The sequence below is a fragment of the Nelumbo lutea genome, chromosome 4, assembly GCF_056320005.1.
Source record: "Nelumbo lutea isolate HS-2025 chromosome 4, American lotus-T2T, whole genome shotgun sequence".
NCBI lineage: Eukaryota > Viridiplantae > Streptophyta > Magnoliopsida > Proteales > Nelumbonaceae > Nelumbo > Nelumbo lutea.
Genome location: NC_142687.1, coordinates 95,341,818 through 95,367,392, shown reverse-complemented (window position 1 = coordinate 95,367,392; position 25,575 = coordinate 95,341,818). Strand labels below are relative to the sequence as shown.

At 38.8% G+C, this 25,575-nt stretch overlaps 1 protein-coding gene across 2 annotated transcripts in view; it reads right to left on the bottom strand.

Annotated features, from left to right (window-relative positions):
• KEU (Sec1/munc18-like (SM) proteins superfamily) overlaps positions 1-25,181 on the bottom strand; it is a 57,971-nt gene extending 32,790 nt beyond the window's left edge. For both annotated transcript variants that reach the window (XM_088983644.1, XM_088983645.1), the window contains exons 1-3: positions 24,751-25,181; positions 6,803-6,861; positions 5,790-5,871 (exon numbers count right to left, since the gene is read on the bottom strand). In XM_088983644.1, coding sequence (XP_088839770.1) covers positions 5,790-5,871; positions 6,803-6,861; positions 24,751-24,820 — 211 coding nt within the window. In that variant the 5' untranslated portion in view covers positions 24,821-25,181. The remainder of the gene's footprint in view (positions 1-5,789; positions 5,872-6,802; positions 6,862-24,750) is intronic.
• Between the last annotated feature and the right edge of the window lie 394 nt (positions 25,182-25,575).

The following is a 25,575-nucleotide window of genomic DNA, read 5'->3' as shown; positions in this document are numbered from 1 at the left end:
TAAAACCCTTACTAGAGTAACAATTATTTGGTTATTTAAAACCCTGTTATAGATCTAATTCACTTTATTTTCCACCATATGTAGGAGAAAGAAATACTATGTGTGTTACTTGACTTTGAAGCCAATGTTGCCTATACCACCTTGAGGATTTAGTGCACAAGTGATTAGCTTTGTTGTATTAATTATGTGGTGGATCTTTTTTTTGGTAATAAATAAAAAGAAAACTATTATTAGAAGGGAGAGAGATAAACAAACAGGTGACAAGATATCACCCCCAAAATAACACCCAAGACCCACCAAAACACAACCCTTCATCCCTATTTTTTAATTACAGAAGAAACAAAGGCAACAAAAAACCAAAAGGACAAAACAAATCCCAGAACCCAATCAAGACCCAGAAACCCTTTTAATAGGGTTGGTCCTTGCAATAACATTCACCTCAGAAATCCTCTTCAGACCTTTCTTCATTCAAGAGATATCTCTCCTCCAGGTCCTTGAACAGCTTCCTTGTCATTCTTCCCCTCCTAACACCCAAAATCCTAAAGCCTTGTTTGCTTAACAGCAGTTTCCACTACCTTGTCCGCATCTACTTTCTTTTCTACCTTTCTTAGTTTGTCCAACAACTCTCCCTCCTCTTCTTGCTCCTCATTAGAATTGTCCTCCTCTGAGATCTCATTTTCCTCACCTTTTTTCTCTTCGCCTAGGTTGTCTCAATGTTTTAAAAGCGTAGGGCGCAAAAAAAAAAAAAAAAGCGTAAGGGCCAATTTGCTCCTAAGGCGCAAGGCAATGTGCGTGCCTTTTTGAAGTATGGCGTGAAAATACAAAAAAAAAAAGTTAAAAATAAAAAAAAAAGTCAGAAAATTCAAAAAATGCAAAAATTCAAAAAAGCATAATATTAATAAAATATATAAACTTAAAATTTGAAATAAATGTTTTAAAAAACCTATTATCTAAAATTAAAATACATAAACGTAACATGTAAAGCGTATTCAAATGAAAATTTAAAAATAAAAACAAACATATAAAGCATTTTCAAGCATGTAAAACCCACAATCTCTTTTTTTCCTCAATTGCATTAGTTCAAGTAGCTAATGTGATGTAAAACATATTGCATTCTTGATTCTATGAGTCACCTTTGTACCATGCCTGCACCTTTTGAAAGGGGTGCGCCTAGGACCTAGGCGAGGCACATACCCTAAAATGTGCCTTGCCTGTGCGCCTAGGCGTGCCTTTTAAATGACTGGGTTGTCTTCCCCTGAACCAACTTCATGTCCCCTTCCCTCCACCTCTCTTTGCAAGGAACTTTTTAATTGACTTTTATGAAGTCCCACATCCTCAATTTAAACCTCAAACGTTGGCTTATCATGGACACAACTTCCAGCAAAGATCTTTTCTTTAATTTTGGTCTTTGAAGACCTTCTCTTATACGTACTCTTGAATTTTCTACAAGGACCATCCCCAAAAAATGCCTTCAATCAATGTCAAACTTTTGTAATATGAACTAATTGTCCATTGTTGGAATTTTGGCCTTTCTCAACACAGTCTCAATCCTCAAAGGCTAAATGTTCCCTTCTAACATATTTTTGTCTTTCCTTCCTAAATCCACCCCTAACTAGCCAATAAAAACCTATGCGGACAGTAGGATGATTTAGTGAGACCCCTTGCCCCAGAGGAAGTTCATTGTCGATGGAGCAAACTTTTCCTTCTTGTTTTGTATTCAAGTTGCTGACAACAGAGATCAAAACTGAGTCTTCAGTGGTCAAATCCAAAGTCATTCTTAGCTCATTAAGTAAAATGTTGGCCTCCTAGCTTTTCTCTCTAACCCTACCTGCATCTTCCAAACATATTTGCTCCTCGTGTTCTACCCTGTTATTCTGCACCTCCCCTAAAGTATCTCCAACGGACACACGACAATTAACCTCAAACAAAATGCCAAGACACTGTTTGTTGTTCTTGGGCTCAAGAGATTCTGGGAGTCCACCTGCAACCAAAGAGAGAAGACAACCAAGACCAAATAAATAACACAAAAGGGCATGAGATTAATAAGTGTGAGATCGTCTCACCAAAACCCAAGCAAAGACTACAAACATGGGGTGAGGCAAGGTTCAAAGTTTTGATACGTATCAGGCTGTATCAGTCGATATGTATCGTATCAGGGGGTAGACGGACCTTAAACTGACCCCTCTAAACCATATTGAAAAAAAAAAACTAAAAAAAAACAGGAAAAACGAGCCTCGATACAGGTCGATACGCCGGTAGTATCGATTGTGTCGATATTTTGAACCTTGGGGTGAGGCACATATTTGACCTCTTCTATTGTAATAAATCCAAGGTATTAAGGCAGCATTTGGCAAGTCTTTCCATGTGGTCTTCTGGGCTTCAGCAAGCTCAAAAAACCAAAATTGTCTTTTTCATTTGGTAACCAAAATCCAAAAAAACAAGACGTGTGTGTGGAAAAACTCAAAAAGACCAAAAACATTGAATTTTAGGAAGCTTCAATTGAAGCTTTCTAGTCTTTTTGCATGATATATAGCCTCTAAATGCGTTTTTAAAAGCCCGGTAGACCGTGCCGCTTACCAAACGGTCTTTGTCTTTAAGGACAAGACCCCAAAAGCTCAATATGTCTTTTGACCATCTAAGCTACTAGAAGATCTTTATAAAAAGACTTGGCAAACGGCACCTAACTTTTTGGAGTACCACTTCCCAGCAAAAGCCTTAATTTTTGGAGGTACAGGGCAACACCACACCTCCTTTGATGGAAAGTTCCCTACAAGGTTAGAGGTCTGAAGCAAGGCTCAAAATATCAATACACTAGTAGTGGCGTATTGAGCAATACCGACAGATTTTTTTTATTCTTTTAGTTTTTTTTTTTTTTTTGAATTTGGTTCAGGAGGGCTGGTTTAAGGTCCATCCACCCTCTGAACCGGTCGAGACCCTGAAACACCCCCTGTAGGGGCGTATCGAGAAGCCCCCGATATAGGCTGAACCTTGGTCTGATGTAGAATATTGTAGAAAGAAGAGCAATTGAAAAAACCATAAGGGGAACTTCCAAATAAGATCTTGTTCGAAAATCGCCACCATTGCAAACTGACTTAAATTATCATGTGACCTTGTAACAACTTCAGACTTATCAGGCCCACAACTAGTTACAACCCGCCCAACCTCGCTACTTGGAACAAGATCTCCTGGTTTCGAAGATACCGGTTTAGAACCAGCTGACCTAGTGACTTTAGTTTGAATTAAAGCTCCCCTTACTGGTTCAATGGGCACTGGCTCAAAACACAAGACCGGATTGGCCGCCTCGCTTCCAACCTAGGATTCAAAAACTTCTCCCCATCAGCCCTTGGATCCTTTGAGCTAGACTTTCACCTTCTTTGTAGTTGATAGTCTGCACAAGAGAACTACCGCATGCAACCTCTGCAACCCTTCCTAGGTAAGACTCCTTATCTCCCTCTTTTTCAACACCTTGCCTAGGTTTCTCCTTTAAAACAAACTACTCAGAAAATTTGAAATGATTCAATCCTGTTATGTCATGAAGCCAATCGTCTTCAACCACTAAGCCTTCTTCTCTACTGGCTTCTGTCCAAAGAACTTCTTCAATGGAGGCTGCAATCCAGATTGAGTAAACAAGAATATCAGTCCGGACTTCCACCATCCTAGGTATGTCTTCCAGGATCACATCATTGAGTATAGCTGCTGAATGCAAATTGAAAGTAAAGACTCCCACCAGTTTCCCTCCACAAATTGAAGCAGTGGACATGAAAACTTCTTGCTTCCAAAGATGGAAAGGAAGTCTGACCAATCTAATAGTAACACCATCTTCGACACACAAAGACTTCGCATTGAACAGGGGGGACCAGCTTGAAATAAGCATATTTCCATAAATGGACAGTAAATTTACAGCTCCCAACTCCAACTCTTCATCCAAATCAATGAGAGCTTCACACTTTTCAAAAGGTGTTAAAATCATTGTTTCCTTGAGCTTTAACCCTCGACTTATCACCTCTGCTATCTTCTACCAATCCTGAATCTCTTGCTTCACTTCAGCTACCAGCATCTTAGTCCAGTTCTTCTTTCCTTCTTGAACATCCCGTCTTACTCTTCCAGTTTCCTCTTGCTGTGATTATAGTTTTCCTTAAATCCTTCTCTTTGGTAACTAAATTTTCCTTTCTTGACATCTTAATTTCTTTGACTGTTATGCAAGCTTTCTTAAGGTGCTCAGAGAAACCCTTAGAGATTAAGGCCTACCCTTCTCCTTCTCTTCCTTCAGGGAAACAAACCAGCTGCTTTCTTCCTTACCCAAAGCACTCAAGCAGGGCAATGAAATTACCTCCGCCATTCCTCCTCTCTACTTCATATCTTCTTCCTTCCACCTTAAAACTCTTCCAGTCCAAACTTTTTTTTTGACAAGTACAAAGAAAAATTCATTAAAAAAGAAAACAAACAATTACAACCTGGGACAGTGTTGAGAAAACACCTACAAAGGAGCTACAGGAAACAGAAAGTAACCAAAACCCAACCAAAGGTCCCCAAACATCAAGCACCCCAACCCCCAAACAAGGCATCAGCAACGAAGTTCTAGAACCAAGCGACAAACTCATTCCCTACCAAAAACACCACGACTTTCAGCTCCCTAATCTTCAAAGACACCTTCCCACCAACTCTGAACACTTCAAAAAAGAGATTTTTTGCTTCAAACTTCCCTAACCTCCTCCACATCCTTCATGCCAGGCAACGAAGTTCTGGAACCAGGCAACAGACTCATTCCCTACCAAAAACACCCACGACTTCTTCAGCTCCAATATGGTGGATTGGGATAGCAAATGATTCAAAATCATTTTGTTTTCTATTTAATTTTTTACTCTAATACTTTTGTTCTTGACAAAACTATTAAACAACAGAAAATCTTAGATTTACGATCACCATCTAACCTTTTTCCTATATTGGGCCGGTTACACGAACCCTATTCCACCATTACGTTTTTGTTCAGTGCCATATCATCATCATCATCATCATCTAAGACTGACCCGTTTGTATGGGTCAGCTACATGAATCATGTTCCAGCATTCCATTCTGTTCAGTGTCATATCCAGTGTTAAACTATGGGCCATTATATCATTCCTCGTTACTTCAACCCATGTCCTTTTTGGTCTGCCCCTAGCTTCCTAGCCCTGTCAACTTGTACTAGATCACTTCTTACTGGTGCTGTAGATGGTCTTCTCTACACAAGCCCAAACCATCTTAGTCTACTTTCTCTCATTTAATTACCTACTGGAGCACTAGGTTCCTTAGGCTTAAAGTATGTCCATTTATTATCCTATCCTTGCTAGTTTTTCCACTCATTATTCACATTCCTGCCACACTTATTTTTTGGACATGTTTCTTGGTTACTGGTCCCACCCAGCTTCTATTTCTATATGCAATGTAAACTTTAAAAAAGAGAGAGAGAGAGAGAGAGAGAGAGAGAGAAAAGAAAAATAGAAAAAAAAACTTAGATTTACAATGTCATTCACAATCCAATTCAATCCACCCTTCTCTATGATTTAAGATACAATAACAAATTTTAGAAACTGAAATCTACAATTCTGTCAAACAAAAAAGTAGACGAGAAAACAAGAAAGTTAGGAAACAGATGGTCAACTCAAGATTCATTATGATCTTCTAAAAGCAAATAATAGACATGAAGTGGTGGTGGGTAAACAACATGCCTTGGGATCAAATAGATAAATCAATATCTAAGAAGAAAATTAAAGTCTAAAATTTTTCAAATAATGCCTTTCGTTGCTTACATGATATTCCTTCCTCTGTGATGTCAGCCATCTTGCAAGCATAAGACATGATCTTGACAGTAACTTTGTCCATGATCAATACCTGTTTGTCATCGGTTAAAATTGACTAGCCTTGTATAGCAGGGATCTCATAGAAATGAAAAGTGCAGAGTTGTCCCATGATTCTCCAAGCAATAGAGTGAAAATCAGCATGGTAATAACAGCCAAACCATAATAAATTACATAAAGATTTTTTTTCTTTTTTTTTTTTGGTAGAAACATGAGGTCTTAAGAGCAGAAATTTGGTAGTTGCCACAGAAGTAAAGAAATCATGTTAAGGCAGAAACAGACTGTATTATGTATCAACTAAAAGAAAATAAAGAAAAATTTATTTCAACATCATTTTGCAATAGAGGACCTTTGGCAATAATTTTCTATAGAATTGAATTAACAACCAAATTATCATAAACTTGTTCAGTTCAAAAGCTATGAATTTTTATCAACAATTCAAAACTTATGCATCAATAAGTCTTACATTAAACATAGCCAGGTGATGGAACCATATTGAACATGGTGAACCCCAGAAATTAGTGAAAACAGGAGTTCTTTTTTCTTTTCCTTTCTTTTCTTTTCTTTTTTTACCATTTCTTTCAGTGGAAAGCACTGCACAATGTTTCTAGATCTCATGCCATTAGTTTCCGATGTGAACCTTAGCCATCCTGTTATGTACATGTATCTGTATTTGCATGCATAACAAAGGGTGCTCTGCTTAGTGAAACTAAAATCATGAATGAATGGGCAAGTACTACAGAAAATTTCTTGCAGGTATACAATAGAGACCCTGAAACCAGCGCTGAACATGAATTAATGATGCATAGCTAACTAATTTAGGCAAAAAATGCAGAATCCCGATCTCTAGCAAATCTGTCACTAACAAAAGAAACAAAATGCACTTCTGCCAACATAACAAATGGATTATATAAGCATCAATACACTCATTTCTCACCAAAATCATAATTGTAATTCTAAAATACCTTCCAAGTTGATTTTGAGTCTCCTGTCTTGGCCGACCGAAGCATTTCATGTAATAATCCTGAACATATTTACCAATCAAAATAAGCATTGCCTCTAAGGCATGATTATAGAACTATCAAGCTTTTCTAGAAAATTGAAGTGATAAAGTAAATTCCTATTAAGGCTCAGTTTGGAAGGAGTATAAATACAAATATGTAGAGTGCAAAACCTTGTATTTTGTATTGTTTTGTATGTATCTGTACTCTTTCCATACTGAGCATAAATAACACTCTTGTGCATAGAAACATAAGCAACAAATAAGAAATTTTACAAGTTAAGATAGATAGAAAGGTAATTGTGTATAAGGTATCATATGGCAAAAAATGTGTACATGAGAGGATGTATTTTGATATGAATACACTATTTGTAACATGAATTCATACAAAGAGGTATACTGTTTTTATTACTGAAAAACAGAAGTTGATACAAAGATGTGCAGAAAGTGGTTAGCCTCAGCTAACAACCCAAGGCTTTGATATTACAAATAGATCTCCCTTTACTCAATGACACCCCAATACAAATGCTCTCTGCCCACCCCTTGCCTTGCCGACCTATCTGCTAATCCATTTGCCAATCTAGGCACCCAAGTATTTAATTAGCTGCTGCAATTATCTTCTGATAATTCTATATTTCCATGTGTTGAGGAATTTGTGCAAATTTATTGGTTATTATGTGCAGATTTATTGGTTAATTTGTTTATTATTTGTTTAGTTAGGGAGTGGGGACCACAGCACACCTGTTGGGACCCTTTAGAGTGGTGTTTTTAAGTATTTTTATTGAGTTTTTTGTGTTAGCCACCCTATAAAGGCATATTGGTCTTTGTACATATTTTTTACTTAAAAGTATAAATAACAATAAGAGGGGGTGGCCAGATTTGATTGCTCTCTCTTTCTTATCTCCATTATTTCTCTTCTTCTCTCTTCTCACAAAAACCACCTCTTTTCTTCATCTTTCTCTACAGTTTTTCTTTCTGCAGATTTCTACTTGGTATCAGAGCAGGATTTGAGCTTTTCTATGCCTCCCATCTGATCATGCAGCCCTAGATCAGCCAACTGCATGTTGATTTAAAGGGCTGATCGAAGACCTCAAAAGTGCCCAGCTCTTGGATTTTTTGGTGGATCTAAAACCCCTTGTAGCATATCTAGGGTTGATCACCAAAATCACAAAGAATTGGAGAAGGGGGAAGAATCCTAATTGCAGTAGAACCAGTGTTTTAAGAGTGCAAGGTGCAAAAAAAGGCGCAAGGGTCCATTCATGCCTTAGGCGCAAGGCGCAAAAATAAAAAATCAAAAAAAAAAAAAAAGAAAGCAAAAAATCAAAAAATTATTAAACATAATATTAATAAAAATATAAACTTTAAATTTAAAATAAATGTTTTAAAAAACCTATTATCTAATATTAAAATACATAAATATAACTTGTAAAGCATATTCAAATGAGAATTCAAAAATAAAATCAAATATACAAAACATTTTTTATAAATCAAATAAGAGAAGATTAAGAAACTTAAATAGTTGTCTTTCTCTCTATCTCCCTTTAACTCTTTTAGTGATCTTCCCTTCATTTTTTTTAATAAGTAAAGAGAAATATATAAAACATTTTCAAGCATATAAGACCCACAATCTCTTTTTTTCTCAATTGCATTACTTCAAGTAGTTAATGTGATGTAAAACATATTACATTCCTGATTCTACGAGCCGCCTTTGTACCATGCCCTCGAGGCAAGCCCAAACAAGTCTACGTTAGGACTCTTCAATTTTGACCTAGGATGGGGCGCTCTAGATTTTTTGGAGTTATTGGTGACTTCTAAAGGGGTCAGTTCAAGTTCTAGGGCTTTATGAGGTCTCTGGAGGGAGCGGCAGCCTTTTCTCTTGCTTCTACCGTTTCCAACAAAGGCAGAATCTTGGTGGGAGGAGGTTTCTAAGTACCAAAAGGGTACTTGAGGCCTCCAAAGGAGATAATTTTTTTCCCGCCTACAACTGTTTTTGTAATCTTTTCCGAGAACAATGGAGGGCTAGAGTACTGAGCAAAAGTCAACCCAATGACCTAAGACTAGGTGGAGCAAGTACTAGTGATTCTTTTGGACCTAGGATTATTGCCACAGTTAAATTAGATGGTACAAACTATTTAGAATGGGCACAATCGGCCAAGATGGCTATTAGTGCTCGTGGAAAATTATGCAACCACCTCAGGTAAGGAGGGATATTCCCATTAAATACCTTTTTTACGATTTTATATTTTTCCCAAATACCTGCATTTCTAGTATTTTGTCATTCTTTGTAATATGCTCATTTTAATCTGATTATATTTTGTATCTCTTCATTCCACCACCAAGTTCCTTTAGCACTTTCCAATTCCCCTTAAATTCTTTTTTTTTATCAATAACAATTTCATTAATTCACCAAAGAGGTTACATAAGGAAGACAAACACACTTATCTTCCAAGTACAATCAAGAAAACAAATGAATAGGTAGAGACAAAAATGACAACTTAGCCCAAAACATTGAATCTCTTTCTGCCCCTTGTTTAGCTAAACCATCAGCTAGAGAATTGGCTGATCTTTTGACCCAGCACATTTTAACTTCCATCTCCCGCACCAGCCACTTAAATTCCCTCCTCTAATTACTGTACCTCCATAAACCATTGTTGTCTGCATTCAGCCACCCTATCACCACCTCCGAATCCCCTTCAATTAAGAGTTTTCTAATGTTCATCTCCCTGGCTTTCTGGACTCCTTCCATAACTACAAAGATCTCAGCTCTAAGGGAGTCATCCACTCCAATTGGGCCTAAGAACAAGGCAAAAATGACCCCATTCTTATAAGACATCCTTTGCTATTTTCTTTAAGTAGTTTGCCATTTCAAGCAATATATCATTACTCTTTTCCATCTAAAGCTCGTTTTCCTTATTCTATCAACCAACCTCTAAATTGAGCTAGTTATTCTCCTTTTAGGTTTTCCCACCTAATTCTTGGACACCTATTTTTTCCTCTCTCTCTCTTTCATTTCTTAATGTGCACATCTATTACCACTAATCTATATTGTTTGGTTAAGCATTCCACCTTCCCCTAGAATAACTTTGCAATCCTTACAAATCATTCGTTATATTCTCCTAGTAAGGAAAAAATCTTTTTGACTTATATTTGATCCACTTTTTTTTTCAATAACAGAAATTTTATTAATAACAAAAAAGAATCAAGTACAACAACCAAGAGGAGGGGTAAACTCCCTTAACCCTCCCCAAGATCAACACTAACATAAAGAGTTACAAACAAGCCCATATAGATTGAGTCCTCCCTACACCCTATTTGGCTAAGGCATTTGCAAATGAGTTAGCACTCCTTTTGACTAGGGGTGAGCACTATTCGATTAAAACCAAAAAACTGAAAAGAAAATTTCAGTTTCGGTTTATTCAGTTTTTTGGTTAAATCAGTTCGGTTAATTCAGTTTTTTATTTCAATTTTTAAAACTAGAAACTTGGTTAACCAAACTTTCTATTATTATATATAATATATTTATATATTTATATATTAATATATAATAAAATGAAATTTGATTTCATAATATATATTTTATAATATATAATATATATTATATGTTATAATATATGATAGAGTATATATTATTAAAATTCGATTTCAACCAAAATAACTGAAAATTGAACTGAAACTTTCGGGTTTTTTTTATAGATAATGATAATGAAAATTTTATTAAATAAAGAACTAAGTATTCATCATACAATTCCCCACAAAGAGGCGCGAGGTGCAGCCTCCAAACTACATCATAAAGCTTACAATTAAGCCCAAAAGAGCTGATTCCTATGTACTCCTAGTTTAGCTAGAAGGTCTGCCAGCCCATTTGCCGATCTTCTTTCCCATTGAACTGTGATTGAAATATTTGAAGTCAGCCACTTAAATCTTCTCAAAGCCCCCCTGTACGGCCAGGTTGTCGTCTCTGGTTCTTTTAGCCATCCAATAACCAATTTGGAATCACCTACAATCATTAAATGCTCCACTGCTAACTCTCTTGCATATTCTGCTCCTTGTAACACAGCTTGGAGTTCAGCATTTGCAGTCTCCCCACCCTACAGGACCAGAAAATAGAGCTACAATCTGACCCTCATCATTTCTGAAGACTCCCTTCCACATGGCCCCGGGTTGCCCAAACTACTGCCATCAAAATTTAGTTTAATGACGCCTACATCAGGAGGCTTCCAATCCACCACCAGCTTGCTTCTGATTGCAGAACTTTTAGCTACTTGTTCCCAATTTCTCCTAATGCCAACGTTAGTGTGAGTGGAAAACAGATCCAAGGATTTTACCCACATGTTTGATCCCTCTCCTTGTCATTAAAGATTCTAGCATTCCGTTCCTCCCACACAGTCCACACCAAAGCAACTCTAACACACCTCCACAAAACTCTTCCTCTTCTCTTTGGCCACCTAAAAGTTGTAGGATCAAAAAGATTGCAAATCTGCACCAGTTCTATCCACCTGCACCCAAAAAGATCAAAAAGCTTTTCCCAAAGGCCCTACAACAAAAGGGCAAGTGATTAGTATATGGTAGCAACTTTCCTCGTTAGCTTTGCATAGAATGCACCAATTAGGAGAGATATAAAGACTAGGTCTTCTTTTTTGCAAAACATCCAAAGTGTTGATTTACCCGAGGGAGACTTCCCAACAAAGGGCTCCAACTTTAGCAGGGACAGGTTTTGACCAAACTTCCTTGTTATGAAAAGGTTGAGGCAATGGAGAGGAGCACAAGGAAGCAAAGAAAGAGGCACAAGAAAAGGAACCCAAAGGTAATGGCTTCCAAATATCCAAATACGGGAATCTACAGAATGAGGGTCCAAGCAAAGAGAATCAATAGTTTTGAGGAGCAAAGCAACCTAGTCAAGCTCAGAATCTCTCAAACCTCTTCTAAAACCCATATTCCAGTTTATGCCAGAATAAAAGGATGATGATACAAACCTTTGAATTGGCTCGTTTTTAAAACATAAGATGGAATACAAGGAGGGAAAGAGGTCCTTGAGGGATAAGTCACCAATCCAAACATCCTCCCAAAACAAAACCCTATCTCCGGTACTAACATCATACCTGATCAGGTTCAAGAAAATGGGAAGAATACTATGAATAGCCTTTCATGGGGATTTCAGCATAGCACGCCAAGATACACCAGCATCCCATCCATTGTCTGCAACACCATGCACACTCCTTACCACTTTATGCCAAAGTCTCTCCCTTTCTAGAGGCCACCTCCATAGCCATTTACCTAATAATGCTGTATTTTTCTTCCTTAGATTGCCTAATCCCAATCCCCCCTACTCCTTCCTCCTACACACTATTTCCACCTAACCACATGATCCTTCCTCCCTTCCCTTGACTCCCACAAGAAATCCCTCATGACTTTCTCTACCTTCAAAATCACCTTTTGTGGCATTCTAAAGACAGATAGAAGGTAAGTTGGCAAGTTCGCAAGAGTAGCTCTAATTAAAGTGATCCGACCTCCAAGGGAAATGTAGTTTCTCTTCCAAACTGCCAGCTTCTTTGTGCATTTTTCTACAATCGAATTCCAAAATCTTCCTTCTCTTGGATTATCTCCTAAAGGCATACCCAAGTACTTCAAAGGCCAGCTAGATGTAAGGCAACCTAAGGACTCTACTACCTCACTCAATTCCTCCATCTCCAAATTTACCCCCACTACACAATTCTTTTCAAAATTGACATTCATCTTTGACACGCATTCAAACAACTTTATTACTCCTTTCAAGTTTCTAGCCTTTGAGGGATCTCCAAACTAACAAAAAATGATTGTGTCATCCGCAAATTGCAAGTATGACACCACAATACCCTCTCTTCCTACCCTCCATCCTCTAAAAATATCCAACCCATCAACTCTCAAAATAAGCCTACTAAATACATCAGCTACCAAGGTGAAAAGGAAAGGAGAAAGAGGATCCCCTTGTCTCAACCCTCTAGAGGCTAGAAAGAAGTCTCTAACCACTCCATTAACTAAAACTGAAAAATGACAAGTTTTTAAACAAGCCCCAATCCAGCCACACCATTTCTCTCCAAACCCAAAATTCCTCAGGGCTTCCAATAGAAAAGACCAATCAACCATGTCATACGCTTTCTCCAAGTCCAGTTTACATACAAAACCTCTCTTCCCCCTTCTCTTGAAGTCCTCCACACATTCATTTGCTATCAAGATTTGATCTATGATCTGTCTACCTTGAATAAAGGCCCCTTGTGATTGGCTTATTAAAGTTGGCAGGGCTGATTTTAACCTTAACGACAACACTTTGGCCAAAATCTTATAAATGCTAGTCACTAGACTGATAGGTCTAAAGTCTTTCGATTGAACAGCCTCTCCCTTTTTAGGGATCAAAGCTAGGAAGGTGGAGTTAATCCCTGGACTTATAAAGTGAGTCTCCACAAACTCCTCAAATACTGCCAACAGATCTAACTTGATGATATCCCAGCAATCCTGAAAGAAAGCCATAATGAAACCATCAGGTCCAAGAGCTTTAAATCTATCCATTGAAAACACGACTCCCTTTATTTCTTCCAATTCAAACTCCTCTTCCAACTGATTTGCCACCTATGAGCCCAATCTAGGCCACTCTAACCCATCTACTTTAAGCCTCACATCCCCCCATTTTTTTGTAAACTGCCTTGAAATGATTCATAAAAACATTAGCAATCTCCTCTTGATCATCCACTACTTCGCCATTAATCTCTAACTTTTCCACGAAGTTTTTTCTCCTTCCATTAGCGGTTGCGTGGAAAAATTTAGTATTACCATTCCCTTCCTTAACCCATTGATGCCTTGATTTTTGTCTCCAACACATCTCTTCCCTTAGCACTATCTCTTCCAATTCTTTCTTTATATTCCATCTTAAGGTCCTTTCTTCTTCTAAGAGAGAGTTGTGTCCTTCTTTTTCATCCAAAAGTTCATTCTGGGAAATAACACTTATATTCTTCTCCTCCACTCCCCTAAAATGCTCCCTGTTCCACTCTTTAATTTTACATTTTAGCCTTTGAATTTTCCTGTGAAATTTGACACCCCTCCCAAGGGTACCCACCACTTCTTCACTCCACCATTCTTTGACCTTTTGGGTATAGTCTGGATGTGTTAACCACATATTTTCAAATTTGAAAGGTTTACGCCCACTCAGAAAATTCCTAGTTCCAATGCTTATCGGCCAATGGTCTGAAGTGACTCTTGGCAAGGCCCTAGCTGATAGACCTAACCAATGCTCTCCTCGATCTAAACTAAAGATGAACCTATCCAGCTTAGAGCATCTTGGGTTAGACTGTAGGTTGGACCAAGTGAAGACAACTTGTTGGAGGTGGATTTCTAACAAACCACACTCATCAATAAACTCATTGAATCTCCTCATGCTAATTGTGATCACTTGATTGGGCTTATTGGTCTCATTTGTAAACCTAATCATGTTAAAATCCCCACCTAAACACCACGAACCCTCCCACAAACCCCTTATGTCATAGAGCTCTTCCCACATTTCGCCTCTCTCTCCATATCTATTCGGGCCATAGACATTCGTCATCACCCAGGTAAACTCTTCTCCCACACCCTTAAATTTCAAAGAAACCGTAAACCGACCTATTAGCTCTTCCATTGGCTCCACTATCTCTTTCCTCCACAAAGTCACTAAACCTCCCGAAGCTCCGCAGGACGGCAGAAAAGACCACCCTACTCCTCTAGAACACCACACACTTCTTACCCATTTCCTATCCCAAACTTCCACTTTTGTTTCTTGAAGCAAGACTATATCCGGGTTTTCCTTTCTAATCAAATCCTTTATTACCCTCCTTTTCCTAGCACTACCTAACCCTCTGGCATTCCAGCTCAATAACTTCATTGAATTACTTAAATTTCCACCCTAGACACCACCATCCCTTACTTGGTTTTTTTCCTTCCATTGTCTACCACCGTCCCTTAAATTTCTACCTCCGAAAGCTTCCTCTTTCTTGGACGATCTTTTTCCTTCTTCCCCTTCTTTTTGGAATATGCTATGACACTCACTACTTCTTTCAGTTTCAAGCCCATCTCTTCAACCATTTGATTCATCGGTGGCTTCCACATTCCCTCACCCTCATTCCTTTCCTTCCTTTTTCTCTGGCTAGCCTCCAATAGATTCAAGTCTTCTTCAATGTATCCAACTTCTGCAACCCTCCTAGTCAGCTCCTCAAAGGAATCAAAGACTAAATCCCAGATTTTATCACCTTGTGCCTTCCATTCAGCTTCCATACTCCCTCCATTAAACCCTTCTTCCTTATCTCTAACCAAAACCTGCTAGATTGTGGTAGACAATGGAAGGGTCTGGATAAAATTTGTTGCACTCATAGAAGGCTCATTAGTATTCTTAAAATCAAAGACTAACATACCTGGAGAGGATGGTTTTGTTGAAGGACTTCCAAAGAAAGTTTTTGTCTTGGGACTAAACCTACAAGAACCGGTTTCCGGAGGTTCAGTGGTAGACTAAAGTTGAATGAGCGGCTGAACTTGAGAAACCGGTGCCCCCTTACTGGTTACACCACTACTTTGCTCAAAAGAAAAGTTAGAAACCAAAACCGCAACACCCTGCACCTGTTGAGACCTCGAGATAGCTTCTGGATCCCCCGGGCAGTTTCCAATATCCAGGCTGGTTGGCATCTCTTCTTCCCTACCCACCTCCAAGGTGACTTCAGAGGTGATGATAATAGTATCACCGTCATCTTTTTCGCCTTCTTCTTCCTCCAAGAAAAGCAGCACTGTGTCAAAACTTTCATCCCCTCGAAACCCAAAGGATTTCTCTGGTCGAACACTCCCAATACTTGAAGTTTCAAATTCATCAAACTCAGAATCTTCCTCACTGAGTTCCAAAAAATCGTCCTCCTTTGCTACACCCTCTGTTAAACCGGTTCTCTTGTTTCTTGGATTACGTCTTTCCGGCGAGCCTAGCTCCGGCGCTAACACAGGTATCCACAGCAACAAGCTGAAACTCCCAGAACCTCCCCTCCCTGCGTCCCTTCGAATTGGAGAAGATGATGGACCAAAGTTAGAGTCCATCATCTGTCCCTTTAGTTGGCCCACGTGACCACTTAAGTGATCACATGACTTCATTTTAAGTGGGCTGGCTGGGCCAAACCCAAACACTCCTTTAAGGACTTGTTGACAATCAGCCTTTGAAATGACTTGGCCCATCCCAACTGCCCTCTTTTGGGCTGCAGTAATCCCTTGTGCCCACGTGGGCCCACCCCACCTGCCCTCTTTAGGCCCATTAGAACAACTTTCCCTATGGCTAAGACAAGTTCCCTCTTACTTGTGCCCACATGTCCCTCTACTCTTACCACCTTACCCCCTTGCTTTTTTAAAGAATGTTTCAGTCCTTTCTCTCCACCTTGACTAGAACCACTCTTATTTGGTGAAACCTGTCGAATAGCCTCCTTCCTACTCCCTCTTTTTGTCAGAACCTGAGCATAAGACCTGTAGCTCACCACCTTTTCCTCTTCTCCTAATGGCTCTTTCCCCTTGGTTGCTGGTAACTTTCCTTTTGAGTTATCCTTTCCCAAGAATACCATTTTAATACAAGTGTCAGCCAAATCTGAATACACCAATCCCTCACTTCCACATAGCCTTTCTTCTTCAACCTTCTCATCCTCCTTCCTTCTCCCCTCACTCCACAAGGCAACTTCAATGGCTGTAACCAGCCAGGCTACATAGAACACTCCATCAACCATCAGCTTTACTGAACGAGGGATATCTTCCAGATGCACATTACTCAAGCAAATTGCAGCTGAATGGAGGTCTTCCACAAAGGAACCTTCTAGTCTTGCCTAACACAGAGCAGCTATAGAATCAAACACCTCTGAGGTCCAAAGATAAAACGGCAGACCCAATATCCGAACTATTACTTTGTCCCTTGCATGCAGATCCTTAGAGTTTGAATGAGGGATCCATTTTGTGATAGATACAGAAGCTGATTGCTATTTACAACACAAAGCATATAGTTGTAACTCCTCTCCAACTACCTAAAGAAAGGCCTTACAAGACTCAAAGGGGGTTAAGATGATAGTACAGTTCAAGTTTAACTTCTTTAATAACTCTTCTGCAACTGTCCTTCAATTTTTCGGAGGTACTGTAGAAGTTACTATAAACTTTTTCTCTCACTCATTCTTGAGCTCATTGCATACTATTCTGCAATCTTTTGCTGCTTTACCCAGAATATGTACACTTACAACCTCTTTCTGGAACTCTTGTTTCCTAGCTCCACCAACTCCATTCACTACCTGTAACTGTTCTTCCTTCTCACAGCTGCTACCTTCTCCAAATCCCTCTCGGGCAAAGAAGTCCTTCAAAACAGTTGACACTTATTTCCATCCAATCCCCAACTTTCCTTCAGGGAAACAAACCATTTGTTTTTTTTTCCTTCCCCGAAAAACTCCAACAAAGCCACAAACCTTCCTCTAGAGTTCTTCCTCCTCACTGCTACAAATCTCCTACCATTAACCTCATTTGATTCTTTGCACTCTAACTTTCCACTCACCTGAACTGCTTTCTCCAAGAATGTCCGAAACCAAACTACAGCTTCTTTCCCAACTAGTAATACCATATCCTTGTTTAGTTCTTTAATTTTCAAAGCTTTCTTCCTTTTCACCCTAAAGCTTTCAAAAAGAAACTGCTTAGCCTCAACCTTCAAGGTCCTTCTCCAGCTTGTTGACATGATAAAATCTCCTTCCTCCTTCAATCCTCCCCTAGCCATCTCTCAGGTATTGAATGTAATAGGTCAAGGGTTGGTATCTCCCTTACGAATTTTTGGTTTTTATTTTTTAGTTTGGTTTATTCGATTCGGTATTTAACCAAATAAACCGAATGCTCGCCCTTACTTTTGACCCACTGAAGTCTTACTTCCATACCTCTAGAGAGCCATTAGAATTTCTTCTTTTCATTTACAAATTCCCATAGACCATTCTCTTCCTTTTCTAACCAGCAAAAATAACTACCTTGGAATCGCCTTCTATGATTAGATTGTGGATATTTAATTCCTTTGCCCTTTTAAACCTTCTAAAGAAGCCAAGATTTCAGCCCTGAGAGAATCACCAACTTACTCAGAGAAAATAGCCAACACCTGTCCTTCCTCATTTCTGAATACACCTCCAATACCTTATGGCCCGGGTTGCCTTCACTGCTTCCATCAAAGTTTAACTTTATGAACCCTTCAGCTCGTGGAGACCACAAGGGATTAGAGACAGCTTTCCTAGGTGCAGATTTGGCCACTTCCTCCCAATTATTAATCAGCAGCCCTGTTGGAATATCCTCAAACATTTTCAAGGATTTCACCCACTGAAGCACTCTAACTGTAACAACCTCCAGAGTTGCACTTAAGCTCCATTCCTTATCTAGGAAAACCCTTTGATTCCTTTCTTCCCACGTTGTCCAGCATATAGCAGCTCTGGTGCATCTCCAAGGTACTTTACCCCTTCTCTCCATCCCACTTAACACCGAAGAGACAAACAAGCTTTGTAAGTCCGGGAGAGGAGTCTACCTACAACCAAAAAAAGAAGCAAACCAATTCCAAATAGATAGGACAAACAGACAAGAAATTAATAAAGTGGTAACAGCTCTCGCCATTGGCCTTGCACAGAAATGCACCGGTTGAGAGACAAGCACCAAGAAGGTCTTTTTCTTTGAAGCAAATCACAAGTGTTGATTTTCCCCAAGAGAGCTTCCCAACAGAAGGCCCCTATTCTCAGAGGAATTGGCTTTCCCCACACTTCTTTAACAGGAAAAGGCAGCCCAAAATTGACGGAAGGTTGGTTCAAGACTCTAAAGAAAGAGGCACAAGAGAAGGAACCAAAGGGAACTAAAATCCATATTCTACCATCAGGTTTTGAAGGGTCCAAGAAGACTTCTTGAAGTAGGGTGAGCAGGCCCAACACAAGGTCTAGTTCTAAATCTCTAATCCCTCTCCTAAAGCCCAAATCCCAATCAAACCCTGAAGTTGAGACAGAGGGAATCAAGAGAGAAAACACTGAGTCATCCTTAAAACTTGAGATAGAGAACAAAGAAGGAAATTGAATAGTTCTCAGTCTTGAATGAGATTGTAATCTGAGGTGGCCCTAGGCAGCTTCTAATGCCCAAGGCTCCATTGTATTGTTCTTTGATTTAATAAAATACTTTACCTTCTACAAAAAAAAAAAAAAAAAAAACAAACAAACAAACAAAGAAGGCAATTGAACTTTCAATCATGACTCACCCACCCAAACATGTTCCCAGAATTTAACAAGGTCCCTTGAGCAAAGATTGTACCTGTCGAATGGTAGGAAAAGAGGAAGGACAGCAGGTATAGACCTCCAAGGAGAAGCATTTTTAGCTCAAGCCAGCACTCCAGCATCCCAACCATCAGCCAACAACCCATGAATGCTAAAAACCGCCTTAGTCCACAATTTCTCCTTGTCCAAAGGCAGCCTCCACAACCACTTCCCAAATGGAGCTTGGTTTCTCTTCTGAATACTCCCTAAACCTAGACCACGATCAGCTTTACTCTTGCAAACTAAGTCCCAACTGACCCTATCGTCCTTCCTTTGCTCCCCAGACTCCCACAAAAAATCTCTCATTAACTTTTCTAGTCTTTTGCTCACACCCACTAGAATTTTAAAAACATATAGGAAAGACACTGGCATATTTGCCAAAGTGGACCTAATCAAAGTGAATCTCCCTCCCAAAAATAAGTAATTTTTCTTCCAAGTGCTCATCCTTCTTTTGGATGTGTTTAGAATTGTCATATCATAAGCTACTGCATTTTTCTATCAATAACTAAAGCTTTCATTAATTAAAGAAAGATAAGAGAAATACAATACACTTGGAGATAAAACGGCATATCTCCAAGATCAAAAATAACAAATGAGCCTAAAACAATTGAGGTCTCTCAACCCCTTGATTTTCCAAAGCATCAACCATGCCATTAGTCGTCCTTTGGACCCAATGGATTCTCATAAGCTACTACAAATGCTAAGATTGTATTTCCTATTTTATTCCTCTCCCTAAATGCAAATCCTTTATGCACCATTTCATATCTTGCACTTCTTTTCCCCACATGCCCATTTAAGTCTCCTATAAAAATCTTATTTTCATTGGAGTTTCTTGGATTAATTTTTCTAAATTTTCCCAACATTGTTTTTAATGTTTTCTTCTAAACCCATTTGAGGTGCATATGCACTAATAACGTTAATGATTTCTTCACCTAAAACAAGTCAAATTATAATTATTCTATCTCCAATTCTTTTAACATTTACAATTTCACTTATTAAATCCTTATCTACTAATATTGCTACTCCATTTCTATTATTTACTTCTCCCGTGTACCATTTAGTTTCTTGTAAGCATGCAGTATTATCCCTTCTTCCCTTCATAGTGTCTAGCAATTCCATAGTCTTTCCTGTTAATATTCCAACATCCCTAGTGGCTAAATGAAGTTATACCTCTTGGACTAGCTTCTTTAACTGGCATCTATCCAGGGATGCAAGAACCCTTGCCTATTTAACACCCAACCAGGCATTATTGTCGTAGGACATTTACAAGGACCGTCCTAGCAAACCCTTACCCATTCAACACTACAATCAGGTTAGGATGTAGTGCATCATTTCCGAAAAACGTCCTACTACCCAAGCATAAGCACAAAAAGACAAATCAGGATCCATGTTCATGAGAGTTTAGGAAAAGATCTAGTGTCGTTTGCCAACCTGATGCATCCCTCATTCATCTAGGCTTGGGAACAGTGGTATAAGACAATCTCACAATTCAAGCACGTGAAACTTTCAATCTCTTTATTTCTTTCCCGATTGCATTACTCTATTTCTGATTAATTTGTGATTATTTTCACTTCTAAGTTTAGATTTATGAAAATTGTGGGAACTAATTCTTTTTCAAGGTTTATAATGTTAGACAGTTTTGTATGCCCTTAGCTTCAATCAAAATGATGTACTTTATGAATTTATTGTAAATGAATAAAAGTGCATATTTGATTCATGTTCCCTTGGTATATTTCTGTGTAATACCCTTAAAATGGACACTTAATGAGACTCGTGTTAGTTTAGAATGTTCACAGCCAGTGGGTCGGTCTGGGGAGACTTATCCTGATAAGGCTGACACTGTGGTGCCACCAAGTCGGTTGGGGTGGCTTGTCTCAGCTACCAAGGTGAGAGCCTAAGCACACACAGTGTGGGATTAATTGAATCTTTGAACTGGACCAGATTTCCAGTATTGCCCTGGACCTTGAAGATTGATGGGCAAAACTGGAAAGTTACACCTGACCCCTAGACTCGATTATGATACTGCACTAGGTGTCGGATTGGGCTGTCTTTGATGTAATAATCAGTGAGATCCTTAGTGGGGGTCAAAACCTGGGTATGTTGGGACAGTCTAAAAATTCATCTGAGTGGGTGATCGTAGTGACAGGATCAGCCCCTTTGTCGGACAAAGGTAATGATCGGGGATGCACTCTCACTGATGGAAACCAAGACTGTCGGCAGCCGATTTCAATCGTTGAGATTTGTTTTGCAAAATATATTTTATATGAGATATAAAGTATATATATTATGGTTTCGAAATGATTTGCAAAAGGTTTTAATTTTCGGGATCCATGCTTGAGAGAGTGCAACACTATTCCTTGCAGCCGAATGAGAGGTCCTCTCTTGCCGGGCAGTGTATGATCATTATGGGCTGAGAGGTTAAGTGTAAGGCCATTGAGGATAATACCTGATGGGCTAATCTTGCATCTGCCCACAATCCCTGGGTGTTACAAGGTGGCTTGGCCCAAGGACCACTTAGGGTAAGTGTTGGGCCCATAGAGCCCATCTGATGGGTTTCAGGGGGTGCACTATCCATAATAGTGCATTCGGCCAGGCCTTGTAACAAAGGCTGGGCTGAACCCATGTGGCTGATGTGTAGATCAATGTTTGGGTCTCATGCCATACAAGGAAGCCCAACTGGGCAACAGTTTGAAAGGCTTAATGAATACATAACCCTAAATGGGCCTTAAGCCCATTTCGAACTGGGCTAATTTGATTAGTCTTTAAGGGGCGAATTCTGAGATAAGATCAACTGATAGGATTGGGCCCACACCTTATCCACTTAGAGAGTCCAAGATCTAAATGAGATTTAGATTTGGAAACTTCCTAATTAGATTAGGAGCTGGCCGATCTAATCCACAGATAAGATAAGGATTATCCATTATCTTAAAGGGACTTCTAATCCAGATAAGATTTGGGTTAGCAACTCCTAATGGGATTAGGAGCTGATCCCTTTAAGTCTATAAAAGGAAGAGGGGCGGTAGCCTTTAGACATCCAACACAACAGACAATCAGCAGTCTTGTCTTCAGAGCTGAGATCACAGAAGAGAGAATTCTGCACCCTGCAAATTCTCTTTAGCCGCCGCCTATAGCAGTTCGATCTCCATTCCTTGGGAGAAATCAAGATTGGATCTTGATTCCAATCTTTTGGAGAAAAGATTGGTAGGAGTTGTATTCACAAGCCGTCCAGGTGTTCTTGGGAAGAATCAAGTTTTTAGGAAGGACATTGCTGATTTTGCTCCACCTTGCACTGCGTCATCTTCAGTGAAAGCATATTTTGGTTTTCACCTTGGGCGTGAACACCTCAATTGAGATATATTGTTTCTCTGTATCAGGTATTATCTCTCTCCTCCTTTTGGTTCAGATCTGGTTCAGTTTATGGTTCAAGAATGATCCTTGAAAATATGATTTTCTAAATAGGGAATTCGATTCCCAGTTGAAGGGAAAGAAAAAAATTTTGTAATTCGCCCCCTTTATTCCGCAATCTTGGACGTCCATATGATGGATTTCCTATCCCTTCATATAACTCATTCTGAGGATTTATTCTTTTAGCTTCAACAAAAAAAAAAAAAAGAATCATATTTGGTTCAGAATTCATTGTTCAAACAAAGATTCTTTAGAGCAGACCCTCTGGATATCAAGGGCCCAAACTCAAACTGGCCTTATCTTCATATGAAATAAAAACAACTTTTAAACCTTCACGGAGAGAAATGGCATTAATACTTTAAAATTAAACATCTGTCAACTCTCTTCTAATCCCAAAATTCCAATTTAGGTCAGTCTTAATGGACTCACCAAAAGATAAACATACCAACTATTGAAAAATAATAAATGGAAAAATCTAGAGAATCTGGAAAGGGGGGCCATTAATCTTCCCAAACCTGATTGTATCTTACCATATCATGTCAATTCCAAAATAAGTAAGTAAAAAAAGTAGAAAGAGACTCTATTAGCAGATTTGCATTCCATCCATTTCAGTACAAACTGTATTTGCTTATACACTCTGCAGCTCAATAGGTAAAATCCAAATGGAAGTTTTTCAAACAAGTTTAGTCTCTCAATCTCTCTTATATACATAAGTACCTAAGTCCCCTCCATCCTCTTTGTTCACACATATATACACTACCTTCAGATTTATTAAATGATCTCTAATCGCTTACCACAGGCCCACAGAAAGTGCAACTTGTTCTTATTCTATTCACTATCTTGATTGGAGTGCCAATTACTGATATACATAATATATAGACAACGACACAACACATTATAGAATAGGCTAAACTTCTCTTGATGTCATTTTGAGAAAGTGCCAAAGTAGCTCCTAATTGTACTGTTATTATGCCCTGTTTGGGAGTGCTTATTGGATAAAAAAATGTGCTTATAGGATAAGCACTTTCTCAAAAAAAAAGTGTGATAACTGCTTATTAATAAGTGCTTATGAGTGTTGGCTGAATAAGCACTTCTTTCAAACAGAGATAGTATAGATATTTTAAAAATTACGTGATGGGCCAAGACGGGCCACAAACTTAATAAGCACTTAAAAATAAGACAAATATTTGGCTTCTTCAAAACAGGCTTATTTTCTGGAATAAGCACTTATTTCAGCTTTTTTCCCATATGCACATAAGTGCTTATTGGTGCTGTCCCGGCCAAAATAAATGCTTATTTGAACAAGTACTTAAAAGTAAGTACTCCCAAACGGGGGCCATCCCTATCAAAGAAATAAGAATCATTATGTAAGGTATGACCGTGAAAAGAGGACGAAGCTGGCTACAAGAAAAATTCCGGCCCCTACCATAGTAACAGCACGTACAACAGTTGAAATAGGAGAAGGTCCTTCCATGGCATCAGGTAACCATACATGAAGGGGGAATTGTGCAGATTTAGCAATTGCACCACAAATTATAGGCAGGCACACAAAGTAATGTATATATATATATATTCATCTGACCCAGGATTGCCTCAGTAGAAGACCTAGATACCTCAAAGTTAAACCTTCAAGGTGTAGATTATGCCGCTTCCCACCTACCCTACCAGGAAAAGATGGCAGCATATTTCTACAAGTATCTGGAAGGTCACCTTTTTGTCCTCCTTTTTGGTTAACCACCATGGTCATTATTATCTAACATAAGAAAAGTGCAAACATAAACCATCTCCAAGGCAGCAATAGCAGTTACATGTGTTTAACGTCGAGATTCAACAGTGACCAATTGTTCTTACATCGAAAATGAGAAAGAAGAAATATAAGCGGAGCCCATCCTCGCTTTAGACCCAAAATATTACAAACAAACAAAAGAAATGCCTCTCCATGCAACATGCCATTAACAAATACACAGCATGACAGCACGAATTAAAACAAATTAAGATTATGTAAGACGGATCTAAGGAAGCAAAAACATTAGTGCCAAGATGAATGTCAATCACCACTAGAACTAATAAGAGAAATTACAAACAATCATCGTTGATCAGTAAGATTGCCGGAAGAGACGACTAATCCAAAGCCTAGGGGGCGAGCCATAGTTAAAACAGAAAGTTTGAGAAAGAAAGAGAAACTCACTATCGCGGCTAATTTGCTTGAAGTTCTTGTACTCTCCATGAGAGGACGTATCAGAATCCGACATTGACATGATTGAAGCTTTGATCTGAAACTCTTCGCCGACCAATCAATTAATCGATCTGCAAATCCAAAAATGAAAATGTCTCGAGACAATTGGAATCTTCGAAGGTAGAAAAGTTGCGTCTCGTTGCGTTGGTAGAGACTGGAAGGGGAGAAAAATTGATTTGTAAAAGGTCAAAATTGGAGGACGAGTTGACCGCCGAACATCAAACCGGTAAAAAACAGGAATTTCGCTTTCCCTCCTCCAGGAGAGACGAGCGAGAATCCACGAACTGGAGTCGCACCCAAAATCTAAACAACCCGACTTTGGAGCAATAAAAATGCTTCCATGTACAATGCACCAACTCCGCTTTCGGGATTGCTTGCGAAATTACTGTTTTACCCTTTTCGTTTTACACAATTTGGTGTTCAGAGCTATACTGTTACGGGTCGGGTGGCACTTTCCAATCATTTAGCAGGTGGGTCCGAGTAAGATTTAATCCAGATCCGGGTGCATCCTAAAACGAATCCGATACGAAATCTCATTAGATTTACGAATTTCCGATGGGATTTGGTTCTATCGAAATCGGAATTTATTTAAAAATGCAAGAATGCTTTGCTGTCTTTAAATTTTAAAAATGAAAACTAATAAGTTAAAATGATAATTAATTTTAAACTTTATATATAATAAATTTATTTAAATGTAGAGTATTGAATTTATCAGTTATAATAAATAAAATTTAATGAGATCCAAATCTTAATCAGATGGAATGGGTTAAATCTGCA